Below are 20,003 nucleotides of genomic sequence, written 5' to 3' on the forward strand. Positions count from 1 at the left end.
GGATATTCCTATCCTATCTTTTCTTTGTCTGCTCAGGCACAGTGGCAATCAATGTCCTGCTAACTTTTCAGTCATGATTTCTGTTTTCCAGAAGTATCAGACACATTGTTTCCGATGTGAAGAGGTATACTCATACACTTTATAGCAGAACTCTGACTTTAGCCAGCAGCCAGGAACAAAGCTCTAATGGCTGCGACATAATCCTCGATCAATCAAAGAGCGTCCTCTAAAAGTTCTTGTTTTTTGCACCGACAGGCTCAGATTGTTGCTGCTGCTCTACAGCTGGCTCGATTGGTTCTAAATTTAGTGTGTTGACGCAGGTTTTTAAGACCCGGGAAGACCCACTTATAGATGCCGATTGTCTCTCATTGCCAGTGGAGTATACTCCTGTCGGTCTCTTTTCTGCTGCGTCACCGTCTGACGTCACAAACGCGCCGGAAACAGGGTTAGTAAACAGTGAAGATGTTACGGTGGTTAGGTCTTTATTGTATCTATTACTCATTCTGTTTATCAAACTCGGCACCGACAAATCTGGAACGATGTTCGAGCGCTGAGATGACGAGGAGTCGCAGAAGTTACTGACGGAGCATAGCATCGCGCCGGAGAGGGGGTGGAAATTAGTGTGTCGACACAGGTTTGGTGTTCCCATCAATGCCGATCGGAGCCAAGGCGATATTTACCCGGGTCTACTGCAGAGTCATTTGACCCGGGTCTGAATGCCGATTGTAGTCTCTCCCATTAGCGGGTTGTTTGACCAGTGGGAAAACGGCTTTACAGAACTCTGTAACTATTTGCAGTTTGTTTTAATGTCTTTTCCTTTCCTTCTTTTGGATTGCAGCTTTTATTGAGAAATCCACTGAACTGTAACAGGACTGGAACTTTTAAGAACGCGGCATCACGTATTCCAATATTACGCTTCAACTGCTCGGCTGAGGTAAGAGGGACTTCTCTATGAATGTGTGACATCTTATTTTGGAATAAAACTCCTTCCTTGGAAGCCAAACGTACTTTTCAAGCAGTGATTTCTCTAAATTGGAGGTTGTGTTGTGTTCACACCCAGTGGGAGTTCAGAGCGTCAGTGGGCTCCTACAGATCTGACACTGCGGGCTGAGCTGTCCACTCTTCTATTGATTTACTTATCAGGGAACAGACACATAGAAAAAGCCGGGGAGCTAGCTTTAGCCAACAGGAAGCTCTACACACACACACACACACGAACACACACACACACACTAGGAGACTGCGGCGGCTCTGCAGGGTCTAATTCTTGGACTACAATCAGCTTCACGAGCGCCAAGGGAGGCTTAAAAAGATGTAGCAGTATTCAACACACACACACACACACACACACACACACACAACAAACACACTCTGCATGGCTTCCGCAGGGCAGCGGCTGACAGCGGCTCTCCCGGATCTCTGCTACGCCCCACTGAGCCTTATCTCTGACACACAGAGCACACACACGCTGGTGCCCCGATGTCCACACACAACAACACAAAAAAACACACACGAGTGCAGATACAAAGCCCAAAAAGCAGCCAATACATTCATACTCCCCGAGACACAGACCTGTCAGCATGCAGCTCGCTCACTCTCTGACACACACACACACACACACACACACACACACACACGCACACACACACACACGCACACACACACACGCACAAGCTCAGCCCGGGGTTTGGTAGAGACCTTGTTGCCCTCGGGGGCTTTGACTGCATCTGTTAGACAAGAGACTTACATACGAGACGCACACAGGAGCAGAGAGGAACATCTGCGTGTGTGCGCGCGCAGACTTTTCTGTATCTTATGGGAAACTTGCCTTAAATGTCAGCGGGTAATTTCCTGACTTTTGCAAATTACTTTTCTTTTCTTTTTCCTGTAGAGCTACTTCACCTCTTCGCTACATTTATACGGCAATCATCAGAGGCCTGTCGACGCGATAAGATCACCAGACTTTATGCTATGTATACTACCATGTATGACCTTTTTTCAACAGCAAATTTTGTCTCCAAACATCAACATCTGCTTTATTTAATAAGAGCAAGTTTTTGTCTTTGAATCTCACGTCAATCATTTTTATTTCAGCAAAATGTGAGTTCAAAATCTGTCATAAAAACTGCCAAAAAAGCTGCACGCACGTGAGAAAACCTCCGAATGAAGCTCCTTTTACTTCGATTCTCTACTAACAAACACTTTATTTAAAAGCAGCTGAACACGGGGGCTTTAATTTTGAAGGAGGCCGGGTTGAAGACATTAAACTCCAGCAGAAGGTTTCCATTTTGATGTGTTTTTTTATTTCAGATATTCAGCAAGGAAGACATCATCTGTTCAGCCGGCCAGCAGTGTCGTGTCACAGATTAGCTAACATGCATGCATGAGCACGTTAGACACACACACACACACACACAAAGAGAGGGCAGTGTAACACGGCAAGTGTCTCTCTCCAGATTCCCCCGGTCACACCTGGCTGAACAACACACTCATTAACCCTGATTTCACTTAGCAGCTCAGCAGAACACACACACACAAACGTGCACACACAAATTAATTTGGACACACGATTAACCGTGACACCTCACACACTAACGCACAAATGAGAAGGCAAATACACACAAACACACACGCACAGATTCGGCTGCAGACAGATGATCCCTCCACACATGAGTGACTGAAAAACATCCATAATACACAAATCGAACTTATCAATACACACACACACACACACACACACGAGGAGCTGCTAGGTGTGCTCCTGGATGTGATTTTTGCATATCTCTCTTGTTTCGATGTGTTGGCACGAGCTATTCCCCTGAAATGATGCATGGCCGACAGCACCTGAGCTTCACACACACACACACACATACACACACACACACACGAGAAACACATACATGCCAGGAGACACATTCACAAGGGGAAGAAGCACACACACACATTTGGACGTCAAGAGTATGGAGTGTGTGTGTTCTGCTAACAGATGGTAATGACAGTTTCAGTCCCAGGACTATCATCTAATCAAAACAGCAGGCACACACACACACACACACACACACACACACACACACACACACACACACACACACATGTACACGTACACACTCCAGCCTCCCTCCAGAATAAACATCCTTCACAGCACATAAGGTTAACGGCATAATTCACAGAAAATATGCATTGAGGACATAATTTAGGGCAGCCTGCTTCTACATTTAAATTCATTTCACTGATTCTGTTTAAATTCCATTAGAAACAAACAATTCCCCTCGCACCACATCAGGATCATTTCATGTTTAATAGAAATAAAAAATAAACATGATTCACATAACTTAGGGAGACATTTGTCTAAATGCATCTCAGACATCCAACTACTTAACTGAAAGTATTTTGGGATCTTGTGTCTTTGGGGACAGCGTGTCTGTTATGGATGTCTGACTTGACGTTGGACAAGGACGGGGAGTAGTGACGTTATTCCTCTTGGCCTTCATACACTCATCACGCTGCGCTTGGTGCTGTCTTTTCAGCTGCTTGAACAAGTTAGTTGTGTTGCTTTGCTGCACAGACACAGGTTTCATGACCTCTTTGCTGATTGTTTGTTCTTCTTAACATCACTCTAAACCTCAAACACCTAAAAAAGATGCGATGACGAGCCGTTTCAGTGGACCGGTGTTTCGGTTTATTGAGCGACTCGCTCTTCCTGTTTTAGTGTAACAACAAGCAGCGTTCAAAACACGACTGAGCGTCAGTAGCCTTCATGACACGTTTGCACAAACAACACTTCAATGACGTTAACAGAGAAGTATGTTGAGATCGTAATAAAAAATAACCAAGAGGCACTCATGAGGACAGCTACATATTCTCTTCCTGTCTTTCAACAGCTGTAACCACGACAACCACAGACATTGGGCTGAAAGTCGCCAGTTAACACGGTCACCCGTTAAACCGAAACACAAGGTCTCTGTTGTTTATTCTTCCATTCTAAAATGCCACTGCAACGTCATGACAGGCTCCCCCAAAAGAGAAGACAAAACCTCTCAATCTGCCCCCTGGGGGGGGGGCTGTTGTTCAGGAGGCGCTTAATTTGATATGCAGCAAAATTTTATTGAGATTAAGGGGGCTTTCCCATTAGGGACCCGGGCCCGTGCACAGTTGACCCCAAAGTCCGGTTCGTTTGATTAGTGTGAACACTGTCTACCGTACGGATCCACATGAAAAGGTGGTCTCGAGTACGGTCCATGTGAACTCAGGTACGGTGTGAAAGCTAACCGACAACATAAACAATGTTACGTAGTTGATGATACTCTTCTTCTTCTCCTTGTTTTTGAGTTGCATTACCGCCACCTTCTGCTTCGGAGTCCTACCGCAAGTGTACTCGGGTATGGAACGAAATGATTAATGTGAAAGCTGACCAGCAGGGGAGAGGGGGGAGGGGCAACCGTGCTCGGGTACAGTATGAAGCAATCGTACGTAATGTGAAAACGCCTTAATATTCGATTAACTGTGCAGCCCTAGGAGACACCACCATTGATTGGTGTTGATTGCTGCGTTATATGCTAAAGTGCAGGGATACACATTTAAAGGACCCAAAGTCAGTAGCATAAAGGATTTTAAGAGAATGTAGAGTACTATGCTAAACAATGTAGCTATCACTATACCACTATTTGTCCAGAGAAGTTCGCCGATTAAAAAAAATAGCACTTTTCTTTATCCTCACGCAGAGTAAAGTGAGCTGAAGGTGGAGGCAGAGCAGGATAAAAACTGGTCGAGGTGAAGGAATGTAATTACGTCTGACAGCAACAGATCGCTGTGATGCTGTAATTCTATCAGAGGCCTTAAACAACATTAGCCCACCCTCTTCAGTTCATCAGAATCCTTCTGAGCAGGACAGCACTGCACTTCCTGTTGCTCACATGTACTACAGGAAGGTGAATCAAAGAGAATGCTTCAGATCTGTGTTGAGTGTGAGCACAGAGACGGACACGTCACGTTACAGGATTTGAATGTCGTCAATGAGGGGATTTGTTGGGCAGCACAGTTAAAGTGACACAAGCCTGAGCTTTATGTTGCACAGAGGAACCTTCTTCTATAGCTGTCATAGTTTATATTTTACATCAGTTTAAGCAGGACTGTGCATGGAGGATCTCTGCCTGCTGGAGGTCCATTTTAATAAGACTGACCACTTATATTTAAATGCTCCAATTATGTTTCATTTCAAGTAGTTTAAACATCAACATCATGTACTCTCTGCTTGTTCCTGCACTTCTTCACTGAGCTATACTCCCTTAAATCACATTATAAATTGATTACAGTGCAACATGTTATAGCTATATCCTCCTTTTTGGTATCTCTGGAAAGTTTTGAGTCTTGAGCAGAATTTCAAACTAGACTTCTGTGGTTTTAAACAGTGCTTGTCAACACAGCATGTGTGCGTGTGGACATGAGAGGAAGGGAGGGAAGATGCAGACGCAGAAACACGGGTAGAAAATGAGCTCAAAGGCTGACAGAGACAGACAGAGACGCAGTGAAAGAGGGCTCATTGTGGGTTCTAGTCACTGCTCTGAAGTCTGCTCAGTATTCAGTCCTCAGCATTCTCACAGCGCTAATGAGCAACAGCCGCACACACACACACACACCACAGCCCAGGCTTGTTTCTCACTCCCCTACTTTAAAGAAGTTGTCCTATTTTCAAGCATCCTCGCTGACGAGATTTGTCAAGCTCTGCTCTTCTTCACACATCGAAATCCATCACAAGCGCCGCGCTTTTCAAGAGACCGGTAGCTCCACTTGTGTGAAACAGCAGAACGTACCTTTGACGATGAGGTCGGCGTAGTTGGACACCCCCGACCCGCCGTCCGAGCGGATGACGCAGCGGTAGCGGCTGGTGCTGCGCTGCGATGTGTCGCCGACGCTGACGGTCGCAGAGAAACGACGGTGGTTCACCACTCTGGTCACCATCAGCGCTGTGTCCTTACCGTTCCACTGCTGCATGATGGGAAAGAGAAGAAGGTTCAGTTATTCAACTAAGGATGCGTCGCCCATGTAGACACTAAGGCCACACTGAAATGAGACGGTCTGGTCAACGGAGGATTTCCTGTTTGCATCACAAGCTGTTCCCGCCCTTACCTTTGTATCACCAAACACTGCTCCTGTTGCTTAGCAACAGGTACTTAGGGGGCTAACTAGCTAACATAATGTCATGTAACTTAAAGAGAATTTGTTTCAAATATTTGTATCGCTAGCTATTCGATTGAGTTAAAACCCAAATCTTTTACATTTAAAGTGTATTCCCTGACCGCTTAAGAGTCCACCATCTCGTTTGAATTGGCCCGCAATGAATCTTGGGATTTGTTGGGCCCGGGGAAAGGAGGACGCTTCAATGCACCGCTGTGCAATCAGCCTTCAAATACATCCTTCAAAGGATGCAGCCACTTAATCGGGACACAACTTAGATCAGGGATCTCAGAGAGCTACCTTCCTGCATGTTTTAGGTTTCTCTGTACTCTAACACACCTGATTCGAATGTTTTGCTCGTTATCAATCCCCTGAGACGCTTCAGTTGGTTGATAACGAGCAGATCATTCAAATCAGGTGTGTTAGAGTACGGAGAAACCTAATACATGCAGGAAGCTAGCTCTCCAGGAGTGGAGTTGGAGACCCCTGGCTTAGATCAAACACTTCCCATTATGTGACAGGACAGTTTCTCCTTCTAAGATTTTCCAAGCCCAGTAAACGGCCCATTCTTTTCAGACTTTCACCCGGATATTACAATGTAGAAGCGTATATGAATTTGTAATCTAACACTGGGCTTGACTCTGAGCTGTGGTGGTTTCTATCATGAAGGAAATCTGGTGCATTTGAAAATTAGTTTTAAAAAGTGTAACCTTTCCAAACGACAGGTTTTCTCGTGGTGTGTTTTTGCCTGCAGGATCATTTGTGTTTTTCTTTGGTTAAAAACACAACCTGCAAATATCCCACCTTCCAAATGTGTCAGAAAACCAATCAACCAACTGACCAGTGCCCAGTTTGCTGAGCTGTTAGCTCGGATCAGTACCAGGATTTCTATGATGGACACCAAAGACGTGCATCCATAAAGGACACAGTAACGAGCTGCATTGATTTCAAAGGTGTGACAGGAAACAGTTCAGACATGGAACGAAAAAGTCTTCCACTCTTCTTTGCATATAATTCCCACATCTCCAGATCCAATCTTCTTTACCGCTGTAGAATTATCCGCCTGTTTGGAGAAACATGCTTCAACCAACGGACCTGCAGTCAGTCGGGTCACTGCTCTCCATTGCAAATGTCATTACTGTACACAGCAGCGCTCTCAGAGGTGTACATACAGTGAAAACATGCAAGTGCACCTGAATTTAAACTAGCACGAGCACACACACACACACACACACACACACACAGATACACACGCTCTCGTCACTTGTTCAGAGATGGAGTCATCGGTGCGGAGCTGAACAAGGACTTTTAATCAATCCTGAAATAGAGCTGGGATGGCTGGGGATGTTTGCCACAGTGTTCTTACATTTTTATTATATTTTCTAATAAAATGGTATAAATTATTCATACCTGTAGTTGCAACATCAGCCCTTATATATTTATTTCAACACAACTTATTCAACGGAATATTGGATTTCTCAATCGATCACACAGTGAAAATCTCCCCGTGCCACCGGGGCTTACATGTCAATTATCACAGTTTTATAATTATTGAACGTCTACGACACTCTGACCTTCCTCTAAACACTTCCTGAATGTTTTATTCACGCACATATTTCCTGATGAGAAGACACTGACCTGCAGCCACAGTTTGTCGTGCTGGGACCACTTCCCTCCTGCCGTGCACTGAAAGGTCGCATTCTGACCCACGTTGACCTCCACGTTCTGCAGACGCAGGAAGTGAGGCGCTTTACCTGCAACAGAAACAGGAAACAGACACTAAGTAAACAAGAATATTGTGTAGAACTAAGGGAAAGAGAGATTTATTTTGTTGCATCAATCATGTAATTGCTAAGAAAGTGAACGGGCAGACAGATAATAGTACCCCATTCCCAACTAAATTAGCGTGCTGACGCAGGTTTTTCAGACCCAACAAGATCCGCTTATAGATGCTGATTGTTTCTTTTCCCATTGCAAGTGAAGTATACTCCTGCTGCGTCACCATCTGTCGTCACAAATGCGCCCAAAACGGTGGTTAGGTCTTTATTGTATCTATTACTCATTCAGTCTGTTTATCAGAATCGGTGCAGACAAATTTGGAAGGATGTTCGAGCGCTGCTCAAACGGAGACGGGCAGAATTTGTAGCTGAGAGGACAAGGAGTCGCATGAAGTCGGAGCATAGCATCGCTCTGGAAAGGGGGCGGAGATTAACGTGTCGACACAGGTTTTGTGTTCCCATCAATGCCGATCGGAGCCGAGGCGATAATTACCAGGGTCAACTGCAGATTCATTTGACCTGGGTCTGAATGCTGATTGTAACCGTTCCCATTAAGCAAAAAAGCAGAGTGTTAGTAGGTTTTTTTACCAGTGGGAAAGCGGCTTAAGGCAGCAACACTTTTGGTGACTTTGACCCGGCATTGAGACCAGTGAGCGACTGTCTCTTTCCCTCTCTCCCAAATAAAAACATTCCCTACATTCCCTATGTCTTTGCCAACACTGTATTTATATTGATTATTAAAACTTGAGTTATTTATGACTTCTCTTTTTTGGCTGCTTAAGAAGTGCTCCATGAAAAAAGCTTATTAGTATTATTTGTATTACAAAGGTTGATATAGACGCAACAAACCAAAGACAAAGAGCTGATTATTAAAGAGCTGATATGATTACAGCCAAACAATGCTTCATTAGCAGCATTCAACAACTGATTTCCCCTTTTTTCAATAAATTTATGAATGATAAAATCATAATCTTGGCTCCAACACAAACAAACAGAAGAGCAGACAGCAGACTGAGACAGAGTCTCAGCGAGCAGACAGAGGGAGGGAAGGAGGCCACGGAGTGTTGCAGTAAGCACTCAGAGTTTTGTGAAGCAAAGTGTTTCTGTCAGGTTTGAGTGATGAAGACCCTGAGTTTGGACCTTCTTCTCCGCTCTCTGCAATCTGTCTGCTGCCTCACAATCTGTCCGTTACACAGCCTTAGTGTGTGTGTGTGTGTGTGTGTGAGTGAGAGAGAGAGAGAGAGCTATAAAACAGATGATGCTCAGTAGGGCTACAGTTGTGCAGGGTCAACCATTACAAAGAACACACACACACACACACACACACACACACACGAAATAACTTACGGCAAGGATGAGCCAGAACTCGTATGTCGTCGATGGCGATGAAACCTGGATGGCCCTGAACCGAAACTGCTTCAAATATTACCTGAGAGGGGAGGAAGGAAGAGAGAGAGAGAGAGAGAGGGAGAGGCCACAATCATTATTCATTTAAAAATGAATCCACACTTACAAAACACCAGACAAAAACAGAGCAGAATAAGCAAAACAAAAACCACAGCAACACGTCTGTAAAAGTTATTTCTAAGCTGGGTGCACTCTACAAGATAATGGGGACGATTTTGGGCCTGATTCCCCCCTTCAGACAAAAGTCAGCAAAGTCCTGATGTTTCAATGGTTCTAAAGATGACCTCTCTAGATACTTCTGTGGTGTTAGGGATGTTAAGTGTGATTTTACGTTGTGGCCGCACCGATTTCAAATCATAAATATCAAACACGTTTAATATATATGACCTGAGGACAGCCGAGCGCACTCTCTGTGGATCGTCACGTGTAACCAAACGATAGCCAATCAGGAAGCGGGCTGACTGAAGGAGGAAGCACAACAACTGCAGCCATGGCGACAAAAGCAAACGTGAAGCATAGAGTAAAATGTACAGCCCATGTTCACGCCGTCTCCACCACTTCATCCACAGTTTGTTATTTTTTCTATCATCACCAATTCTTCCTGCCCGTCGTCCGCCATGTTTGTTTACTATAAAGTCTCGTTTGAGCGCAAGAGATTTAGTGAGATTTCCAGCTGTGAGAGTTGGACTCACTCACACAATCTGTTAGTGTGTGGTGTGCTGTTTGGCTCATATTGTTGCTCTCCACACACTACAGGAACAAAACTGTTCAAACTATCATTATCTGTCATCATGTGGGCTCTCTCATCTGTTAAGATTTTAAACATCTCTTAGTGTCGACTAGGCTTTTATCTTTTAAAGAAAAAATAATGGATTCATAGTCTCACATATTTTGAAAAGCATCCAAATAGACCACAGTAACACAGGCCCCCTCGAAAGACATAGATCTTATTCTGGGTACGGCTAAAAAACCTCTGCCTGATGATGAGGGGCCGGAACAGTGAGCAGAAATATACTCAGGAGCTGAACCATCGAGTGCTTTATGGACTAATAATATTTTCAAAGTGGTTCTGTTTTGTAAGTGTTTTGAGGACCGGAGTGATGTGTTCGACCAAAAAGGGAAGTTCAGCAGCTTAACCTGTTTTTTTATTTCAATTTCTACCAAAAGAAAAACATAAATGAACATGTGTTCGGTGAAACGCTCCCTGAAAGACGTCAGTAAAGCACAAACTGTCCCACAGACCAAAAGAAAAGAGAGAGAGAGAGAAAGAACGACTCTGTACACAAGAAAAAAAGAAAAACTCTCTTCCAGACTGTACCATCTTGACGCCCCTGCAAAGCTCATATGTAAACCCTGCGGGAGTCTTCCACTGAAAGCAACTCTTCCTCTCTTCACTTCATCCCTTCATCCTTCTGTCTCCCTCCTTATGCCAACCACACATGCTGTTCCTCCTCCTCCTCTTCATCCTTCCCTTCTTCCTCTTTCTTTTTTTACGCAGACCTCCTCCTTTCTGTTCTCTCTTTTCTTTCTATTTATTCTCTTCTTCCTCTGGGACTTTCTCCGTTTCCCTCCCGTAACGTCATCCCTTTATTTTTCTGTTATTTCATACATTTTCTCTCCCACAGACTCTGCACACACTCTCAGGGTGACAGGATGTCAGGAGGGCTGTCAGGGGGCCATGCACCTCTGACCTGCACATAAATACTCATACACAAACACACGCACACACACACACACACACTTACACAAACCTCTGTGCTGAACTTGTCAGGATTCTCCACAGTGTAAGCTCGGACTCGCTCTGAATACTAAAGACTTTTGGGAAAACTTTACTCTCTTTCTTTTCCTCAAAATATAAATCCCCCTCTCCTGCACACACGTCAAGTGTCAAGAAGTCAGGACAGGTCTTTGTGTGGAAAATTCAGATTTTTTTGCTCCAATCACTTTCTTTTTTCATCTGTATGTTCTATATCTACTGCAATTTTTCGTTATTTGGGGCCTATTATGTACTCAGTTAAATGTTAAATCATCTACTTTGCGAGGGATTTAAAATTAAAGTCTAAATCTAGTCCTCTTTTTGATTATGGATCAACCAATAAAATTTGTTTACTCGCCATTTAATTTAAAAAACGGGCCAACATTCACCTTTTGACTTCAATCAAACCATGGTGTTAAACTGCAGAGGGTTTGGCATTTGTTTGATATATACAGCTGTGTGTCATCAGCATAAGTGTGTAATTTAAACTTCTTTTCTTTGATAAAAAATCCCCCCTAAAAGCAGAGGACCGAGGTAGCATCCCTGTGGAACCCCAAAAGGTAACTCCTGATACATGATCTCCCATAATGTTTCTTAAAAGAAATATGACTTTAGACATCTGTTTAATCATATGTTTCAAATCATTTACAGATATTTTCCTGGATATTGGATTAGCAAAGAAAAAATTTAGCAATTTCCCATCCATTCCCAACTGCGGTTTCAAGCAATGTTTTTAATACTTGTTTCTAATGATACATCCTTAAGTGTTCAATCAATTAATCAAACAAACAAATTAATTCATTCCACAAGGGGTATTTGGTTTGAACCAGCTTGTACATAAAAACATATAAATTTAGGGACATTCAGGCAAAAAAAAAGTTCGAGTTGAAAGTGTAGGGTCTTAGGCTCTAATCCAGTGCCTGACCCCGTCATATGTTATGGTCTTCTGTTTGAACTTTCATTTCAGCGAAAAAGCTGAAAATAAACAGAACTTTGTATCTCTACATTAGCTGCATGATTCCCTCTCCTCTGTGTTTTTCTTATCGGGAGAATTCACAGTTTTGGCGGGGATTTGTCCACTGAGGATAAAAATACCATCATCACCCAAAACTGTATCAAATTAAGTGAAACATGCAAAGATAATATAAAAACATTGTGTCTGCACCAACAAATGTGTTCTTTTGTCAGTTATCAGCAAAAACACAAATATTTTCACTTTCAACTAAAAAACAACACATGAGAACAATAGTAAAAGTTTGTCCCTGCCTGACAGTCGTCGTTCCTTTCATATGAGCATGTTTTTGTCCTGTTTGACAAAAGAAAGCGTCACTGCTCCCTGGGAGGTGACTCCTCATTAGGGAGGCAAGCACACATTTAAAGCACTTTGTATTCTTCTGAGCCTCTGATGTGTGTGTGCGTCGCAGGGTGCCTTCATTTACCGAACGCGGCTCAGTCATTAGGTAAAACACTGTCGCTGCTGCGCTACCTCAATAAAACAACCCAGCAGGGTCCCCGCACCTTAAACAGGCCGACACACGCACATGCCCACACACAAAGACAGACGCACTAAGAGTCATTAAAAGGCCACAGTTTGTCCTACAATATTAAAGGAGTACACCTAGGGAGAGAGGCGTTTGTCATATCCGAAACTCTCTCCAACTGTCACAGTTTAACTGATCTAACTATTGTTTTATAACGTGATCACCATTGTACCATTTATTATCTGTTAATTTAAATTAAGGCTGATTTGTGTTGAATTTTCAACACTCAGGCAGGAAAGTCAAAATGCTTGTTTTTTGAATGGAGTTTGGTTCCTCTATCGCAGATGCAACATAAAGACGTCAGCAGACTCTGTAAGCTGCACTGCAAAGAGCTTTTTTCAGTGATGATATAAATGGATGCTAGCAAAGACAGAAAAGCCTGTGTGTGTGTGTGTGTGTTACCTGATAGGAGTTGGGCCAGAATGTAGAGATGGCGAGCTCGGCCTTCACCCAGCCTTCAGTAACGGTGTCAGAAGCGTTCCACACTGGGTTACCCTGAGCTCCTCCGTTCACCTGCAGGTACAGAACAGAGAGGAAATAATAAGACGACATTCAAGAGGTGGAAGGAGTAACAGGGCGTCTACAGGTATCAGAGATTGAAACTGGAGATAACAAGTTAAGGTGTCATTTTTAATATCTTATAAATGTATGAATGGAATTACATAATTTAGGAGCTTCTGTGGCGACATTCACACTGCTACTGGGACTACATTACCCATAAACCACATTGCTCACCAATAACAATTCATTGGCTTTTCCCATTGACAGTTTCTTATAAATTCAGTAGCACTTCACACATCTTTACAGCTGGATAAACACACTTATAGTGTTAAAGAATCTATTTATAGCACCGTATCATTACTGCATTTTAGTTTATATTTATTGACACTCTTTATTGATATTTGCTTTTGCTACTCTGCTTTTTATGTGTCTGCAAATATGTGTGTATCTAATTTTGGTGTGCACGGCGCATCATGAGGGAAGACGGGTCACAGCGGATATCTGCAACAGATCTACAGTTCAAAATATGGACATTAAAGCCAATGCATATTGTTTTTCATATTTTGCTTGTTTTTGCAATAAAATTTAACGCAGCTGTGAAGACTCAGATCACTCTCACTGGATTTATCTTTGGAGAAAGAAGTGTGCACGTCTAACAGACTGCAACCATACTCTCCATGTGGCAAAACATGGTGGAAGAGAGGTTACAGGACAGACCTTACTTTTAAGGTTTTTGCCACTTCAATAGGACCCCTTAAACAAAAAACTTTTATTAATTAAGCTTATAATTAAAGTTTATGGCCACAAGGCGAAAACTTCATCATGGTGTTCTTGGTTTGGTATTAATTATTATATAATATTGATTTCTTAATCATTCTGACAATTTTTAAGTTATTTAGATGTTGTTTCCTTCACATGAGGATTCTCCATTAGTGCTTTGTTAATCCCCTTCCTTGCTAAATTTGTCAATCAGTCATCCATCTTTACAATCCCCCAGTCCCTCCACCCTCCATCCTCAGCTACCTCCTGACCCTCTTTACTCTTGATTCTGCACATCCGTCCATCAGTGACCTTAGAGCATGATATAAAACACACACACACACACTGCTGCACAAACAGTGAAAGCCCCTGGGCTAACTCCCCCCCTCCCTGACAGAGAACAGAGCTCTGTTTGTTTGTTTACCTGTTTAGTCTGTTCAGTCTATCAGTTCATCTTTCAATCAATCTCCCTCTGTCTGTCACTCACACACACACACACGCACATGCACACACACCTTGATGTAGACATTGAGTGTGCCCGGGCTGGCTCCGTCCCGGCTGGACAGCGAGTACAGGAAGTCGATGCAGTGGGTGTCGTTCTCCTTCAGGGTGGGCATGTAGAGGTGAGCCTTCTGCCCCGACGCCCGGCCCGATGCGTTCACCACCATGAAGGAACCTGCAGACACACAGACGAGAAGAAGACGATCAGAGGTGGATCACAAGCGAACTTAAATGTGTTTCCTGTCGGTTCACACCTGATTGAGTGTCTGAACACGATTTAGTGCTCTTCACATTCAACCTGCTCATAGATTTTTGTGTGCATGAAAATATCCTTCAGAACATGAGCAGATGTTGATATAAATGCTGTGTTCCTTTGAGACTAAAGGGACACAGGAAGTGTAGAAAGTGTTTACGATGTAATAAGCTACAAGGGCATCATGACCCTGATCACGTTAGTATTACAAAGTCTAATACAGCAGCTTGGTCAAAGGCTCTGTGCCAAACGTGATGCTGGAGGTACCTAATTTATGGCCATCTATTGACACTGATCTTTTGCTTCTTTTTTGCTGATGTGTAGAAGTTGAGCCAGTATTAGGGCCTGTGTCCACTAACGGTGTTGTTTGCGCCGGCAGCTCCTATTGTCTTGTCAGTGTCACTTCTCCCTCACCAACCAATGAAAATCAAGAAGGGGCGGGACTTCTAATATCAACTTTGTCAACAACAATGGCGGAGGAGATGCTAATGCTTTCATTTTTCGAGGATGCAATTTTCATGTATAGAGCCGTTGCTAACGCCAGGACACGATTCCTTCATTGTTTTTATAATGCCTTGAATAATAATATTTTTTTTTTTACTGTTGTTAAGGCAACAACCGAATCATTAGCTGTCATTAACCTAACCGTTGTATTGTAAACTAACAGAAGGCCCGCCTCTCCTTTCTTACGATTGGATAATGAGAAAAAACGCCCATGACATCGGGCTTTTCCTCAAAAACGTGAGGTGCACAGAGCGGAAAAACGCGAGACGCTCTGCAACATAAAATGAGTCGTTTGTACTGATGTTCCGCACGCAAGTATACACTAGTTGTCAAGGGAACGCAATGTTGTGGTATGTTGGGGAAAGGCGCACATTGGTCTGCTTTCCACCAAACCCGACAGGACATGTCAAACTCAAACAACTCCATCCGACAAACACAGACTGTCAGTGCACACTGACCCGACAGTTGTTGTTGGTTGGAGAATGTGACAGTTACATAATGTACTTATGTTAGAATGTAAGTTATGTAATGTAAATTCATTTCATACTACTTTAGTTACATCAGTACTAAAACCAAACAATGATCTTCTTCCTCAACATAACAGAGGCAGTGTGTAAACCTACACAAACTGCAGCTGTCTCTAGACCATGACTGTATTTATTCGCATTGCACATCCACTAAACTACATGTTTCTTAGCAAGCTTCATTTGAGTGTGAACTTTAGACGTGTTTCTTGTTTTTTGACAGATAAACATCAAAAAATAAGAAAGTCTGACACAGTTAGTTTTTCCTTTTACAGTGGAATGAATCGTACATTTGCAATCCTGGTAGAGAAATTGGTTTTGTTGTGTTCTTCATCCACAGTTGCATCACTTCACACGACTTCTATCTATCTCTACATCTTGTTCTGTCTTTATTTAGTGCCACTGATCAGCAGGTTGTAAAACTGTTGTTTGTGTTTCGAAGCAGCTCAGAGGAGTTTCTATGCCATCCTTCCTGTTGAAGTTGGGATCAGCTACTTCCTGATTTCTGCACATTTCTTCAAACTTTGCACTCTGTCAGAGATCTGCTGTTGATATAGTTCGCTCGAGTCGTAAATAAAGCTCTCGTTTGCTGCAGGAATGATCAGCCAGGTTTGTGTGACATTCAGCTTTATGCAGCAAAAACACCTCCAGCTCTTTCATGCACCCGAGCCGTATATCAACGTCTTAATGTCTGCACGCCCTGAGGGTTCTGAACCACAACATAAAACACATTTTCTCTGTCGACTCGAGGTTTAAGTGTGTTTTAGTCTCTGCTTTATGGCACAGGATGGAGCTTTTATGGGGCGGCCGGCTCCATTTGGCCGACTGCCATCAGCCGGGCTGAGAGTTAGAGTGACTGGGAGACTGTTTGGAGAGAGGAGAGATACTGAATCAAGCAGGTGTGACTGCAGGTCTAACAGTGTCTGTGTGCATGCTCACTCTGCTGCACAGGTGTGAAAGATACTGAATAAATGAGTTTCTGTATATCTCTGTTGTCTGTTTGTAATGATGCTGAAACTGTGGAAACACACGTGCTGTTGAATCTACTCTGCTTTTTTTTATCTTACATGCAAGTAACAAAAAGGAAAAGTGTAAAAGTCAAGTAAAAAGACGATAGAATGCATTTGATAAATTTGTTCATTCAGCTACTGATGCATAATAGCAGAAACTTTAGCCTGCACATGGTGACATTTTGGTTTTAAAGGGCAGCGCAGTGACTTTTGAAGAGAAGGGGAATGTACAGAAGAAGAAAACTTTGAGCCACAATAACACACACACACAAACACGTGATACTCAAGTATAATCCTGAAGAGAGCAGAAGGATTCCTGTGTTTCCCCTTCAAAGTACGCAAACATACATTTTAATTGTTGCAAAAGCTTGGTCGAGAGATGTGAAAGCAAACTGCAAAACATACATAGAGACTCTCGTGGTCTTTCCTCTGTCCACTTTTAAAACCCTCCACACCCTTCTGCCCGAGTGACCGGAGACGATTAGAACGCATTATTACAAACCTTTTATATATTTATAATATTATGATTATATTTGAGAAGTTCAACGAACAATTACGTTTTTATTTAGAGGCATATTGCATGAATAAATATGTTTGTATCATCTTTTTACACACAAATTCAAACACACAAACTCTTTCTGTAACTTAAACTCAGACCACATTGAATTTGTCTGCAAAAAGACAAAACAAATAATCTATTTCCTTCGCCGACTGAGATCGTTTGGGGCGAGTAAACAAATTCTTCTTTAGTTTTTTACGTCAGTGATTCTGAGCGTCCTACAGTACTGTAACACCAATTGGCTACAAAGGTCAGGGTCCCAGGGTTTAATAAGTTCGGACTTAAGCACTCTTTAGTTTACCTGTCTATCCCAACATCAAATATCGAGTTAAATCCCAGATCTAAAGTACGTGAACGGGCCCTGACAACTGCCTTCTGTTATGAAATGTTATGTTAAATGTGTGTATTTTGTATCCTGTCCTTAACTTTTATGTTTCTAATAGAGCTTCTGTGATGCAAGAAACATTTCAGACTTAATAAGTATTTATCTATCAAACAATATCAGTTAATCAATAACCCTAATATTCACCAAAAACATGTAGTCAAACAAGCCTAAACTGTAAAATCAATTTGTATGCAGATGACACTGTTTTATACCTCACAGGCTTTATTATTACAAATACATAAAGTGTATTAAAGTACATTAACATAACTTAAAAACAACGTTACATATTCTGATTTCTTTGAACATTTTCTAAAGTTGAAGGTTTATATTTACAATCTCACTCGTGCTTTCCCGAACTCTGAAAATGTTAAATACATCCATAAATCATCTGTGAGGGAGTTTGAAAGTTGATTTTTGTACACAGGCCTCTCTTCAAAATAGCTCCAAGTCTCAATGAGAACACCTGTTTAAATACAGGATTGAATAAGAATAATAAGCATTCAATCTGAAACCTGAAATGTACTGTACGCTTTACCTAGTGGAGCACACACACACACACACACACACACACACACGTTTTTGTAAACACAAACAGGTGGCTAAAAGAGATTTCATCCATCATGTCTACCTGGGCTAAATGGATCTAATCCACAGCAGCAGTGTGTGTGTGTGTGTGTGTGTGTGTGTGTGTGTGTGTGTGTGTTTCACTGAGACTGTGATTGAGTGTGTGTGCGTACTGTATTTGTGTGTGTGTGTGTGTGTGTATGTGTGTGTGTGTGTGTGTGTGTGTGTGTGTGTGTGTGTGTGTGTGTGTGTGTGTGTGTATTGATATTGTTGAGGGTGTATTAGTGTGTGGCTGCCCGGCAGAGGAGGAGTGTGTCTTATTACTGAAGTAAAATGATGCTTTCTGTGTGCATGCCGACTGTGTGTGTGTGTGTGTGTGTGTGTGTGTGCATCTGTAAAGGTGTGTGTTAAAGTAATCTAGCCGGGGTCTCTAACCGGGTCCTTCCACAGTGAACCAGCCTGATTACATTTCTTATTCACACCTGCACACACACACACGCACACACACACAGGATTCTCCCCTCACTGCTCTACATTTATAATCTTTATTTTTCTGCCCTTTGTTCTCTTTAAATCTCTTTGTAAAATGATTTGTTTCATTTTAAATTCTCTTTTTCAATAGAGTTACCTTGGATCAACTCGACACCCACACAATAAGTGTGATGTTTGTTACCCAGACCTAGCGTAGAGGGCGGGACTTCCAAGCGTCTAGTGAATGAGATGTCTGTGAGCGACAGGGAGAACTTGGAGCCGCATGGATGAAAGTGGAGCAGCCAACATAGCCGACGAGCAGCAGCGAGAACTGATTTACACATCGGAGCAAACTTAATGTTCATTATTAGCACTGTATTGTTCTTTGATTTGAAGTTCACATGATTTCTGTTTAATAGTCTCCAATACGAGGTGAGTTTCAGTTAGCTTAGCACAGAAACAGCCGCTTGAGGGACACGTCTTACTTTGTACTGTGAGGACGTTTCACAGCCTGGGTAAAGAATGTGTGTACTCTGGATTCTCACATGTGTACACCAATGACACAATAACAAACAGCTGCATTAACATCCTTTACATGCAAAACAGACCCGTCAGAAAATGAAACATCACACAGATCCATCTCCATACGATGAAAAACATGCCTTCATAAAGTGACACTCGGTCTCACACAGAACAACAACCACACACGAGAATCATTTCACACATTGTCTCCCAGCTGTGAGGTCAGAGAGGTGCAATCTGCTAACGTGAGAAAAACTGATGAATCTGTCTTCCATGTTGTCACACACACACACACACACACACACACACACACACACACACACACACGTCAAAATAAGTGGGTCAACTCAGAGCAACAAACGTTCCAGCACACTCTGCCACACGAGACCAGCTGTTTTCACCAACACTGTGGAGAATTTGTTCTTTTTTCTGAGCAGTGTGCGCCAAACAGCAGCAGGAGGAGCCTCATACGAGTCTTTTTAGCCACATACGTAGTTCCTTTGAGCAAAGCATTTAACCTCCAGCAGCTGCGGAGGAGCTGCAGCACAGTCTGAAGGAAAGAAAGGTTCAAAATGCAGATCGTTTCTCACGGAGACAGCAGTGTGATTTCAGCGATTTCAGGAGTTCACACCTCCAAACATGTCACTATGCAAATGAAGTGTTACAACTGTGTTTATATAGCCAGTGCTGAATCGTTGATACTCTAACACTTGGTGACAACTTTTAAACACGGAGCATTTAAACCTTAAAACCACAAAAGTTCCCATCAGCCTTTGCACGCTTTGTGCCAAACT

The 20,003-nt window shown here is 42.7% G+C and overlaps 1 protein-coding gene across 1 annotated transcript in view; it reads right to left on the minus strand.

Moving 5' to 3' along the window:
• The window catches only part of ptprt (protein tyrosine phosphatase receptor type T), a 331,706-nt gene that overhangs the window by 232,851 nt on the left and 78,852 nt on the right, over window positions 1-20,003 (minus strand). The window contains exons 3-7 of the mRNA XM_069679080.1: window positions 14,432-14,592; window positions 13,059-13,169; window positions 9,300-9,381; window positions 7,813-7,928; window positions 5,811-5,985 (exon numbers count right to left, since the gene is read on the minus strand). Coding sequence (XP_069535181.1) covers window positions 5,811-5,985; window positions 7,813-7,928; window positions 9,300-9,381; window positions 13,059-13,169; window positions 14,432-14,592 — 645 coding nt within the window. The remainder of the gene's footprint in view (window positions 1-5,810; window positions 5,986-7,812; window positions 7,929-9,299; window positions 9,382-13,058; window positions 13,170-14,431; window positions 14,593-20,003) is intronic.

This window comes from Semicossyphus pulcher, unplaced genomic scaffold (assembly GCF_022749685.1).
Source record: "Semicossyphus pulcher isolate SPU_LCO1_2020_fin unplaced genomic scaffold, fSemPul1.0.p SCAF_3, whole genome shotgun sequence".
Lineage (NCBI taxonomy): Eukaryota > Metazoa > Chordata > Actinopteri > Labriformes > Labridae > Semicossyphus > Semicossyphus pulcher.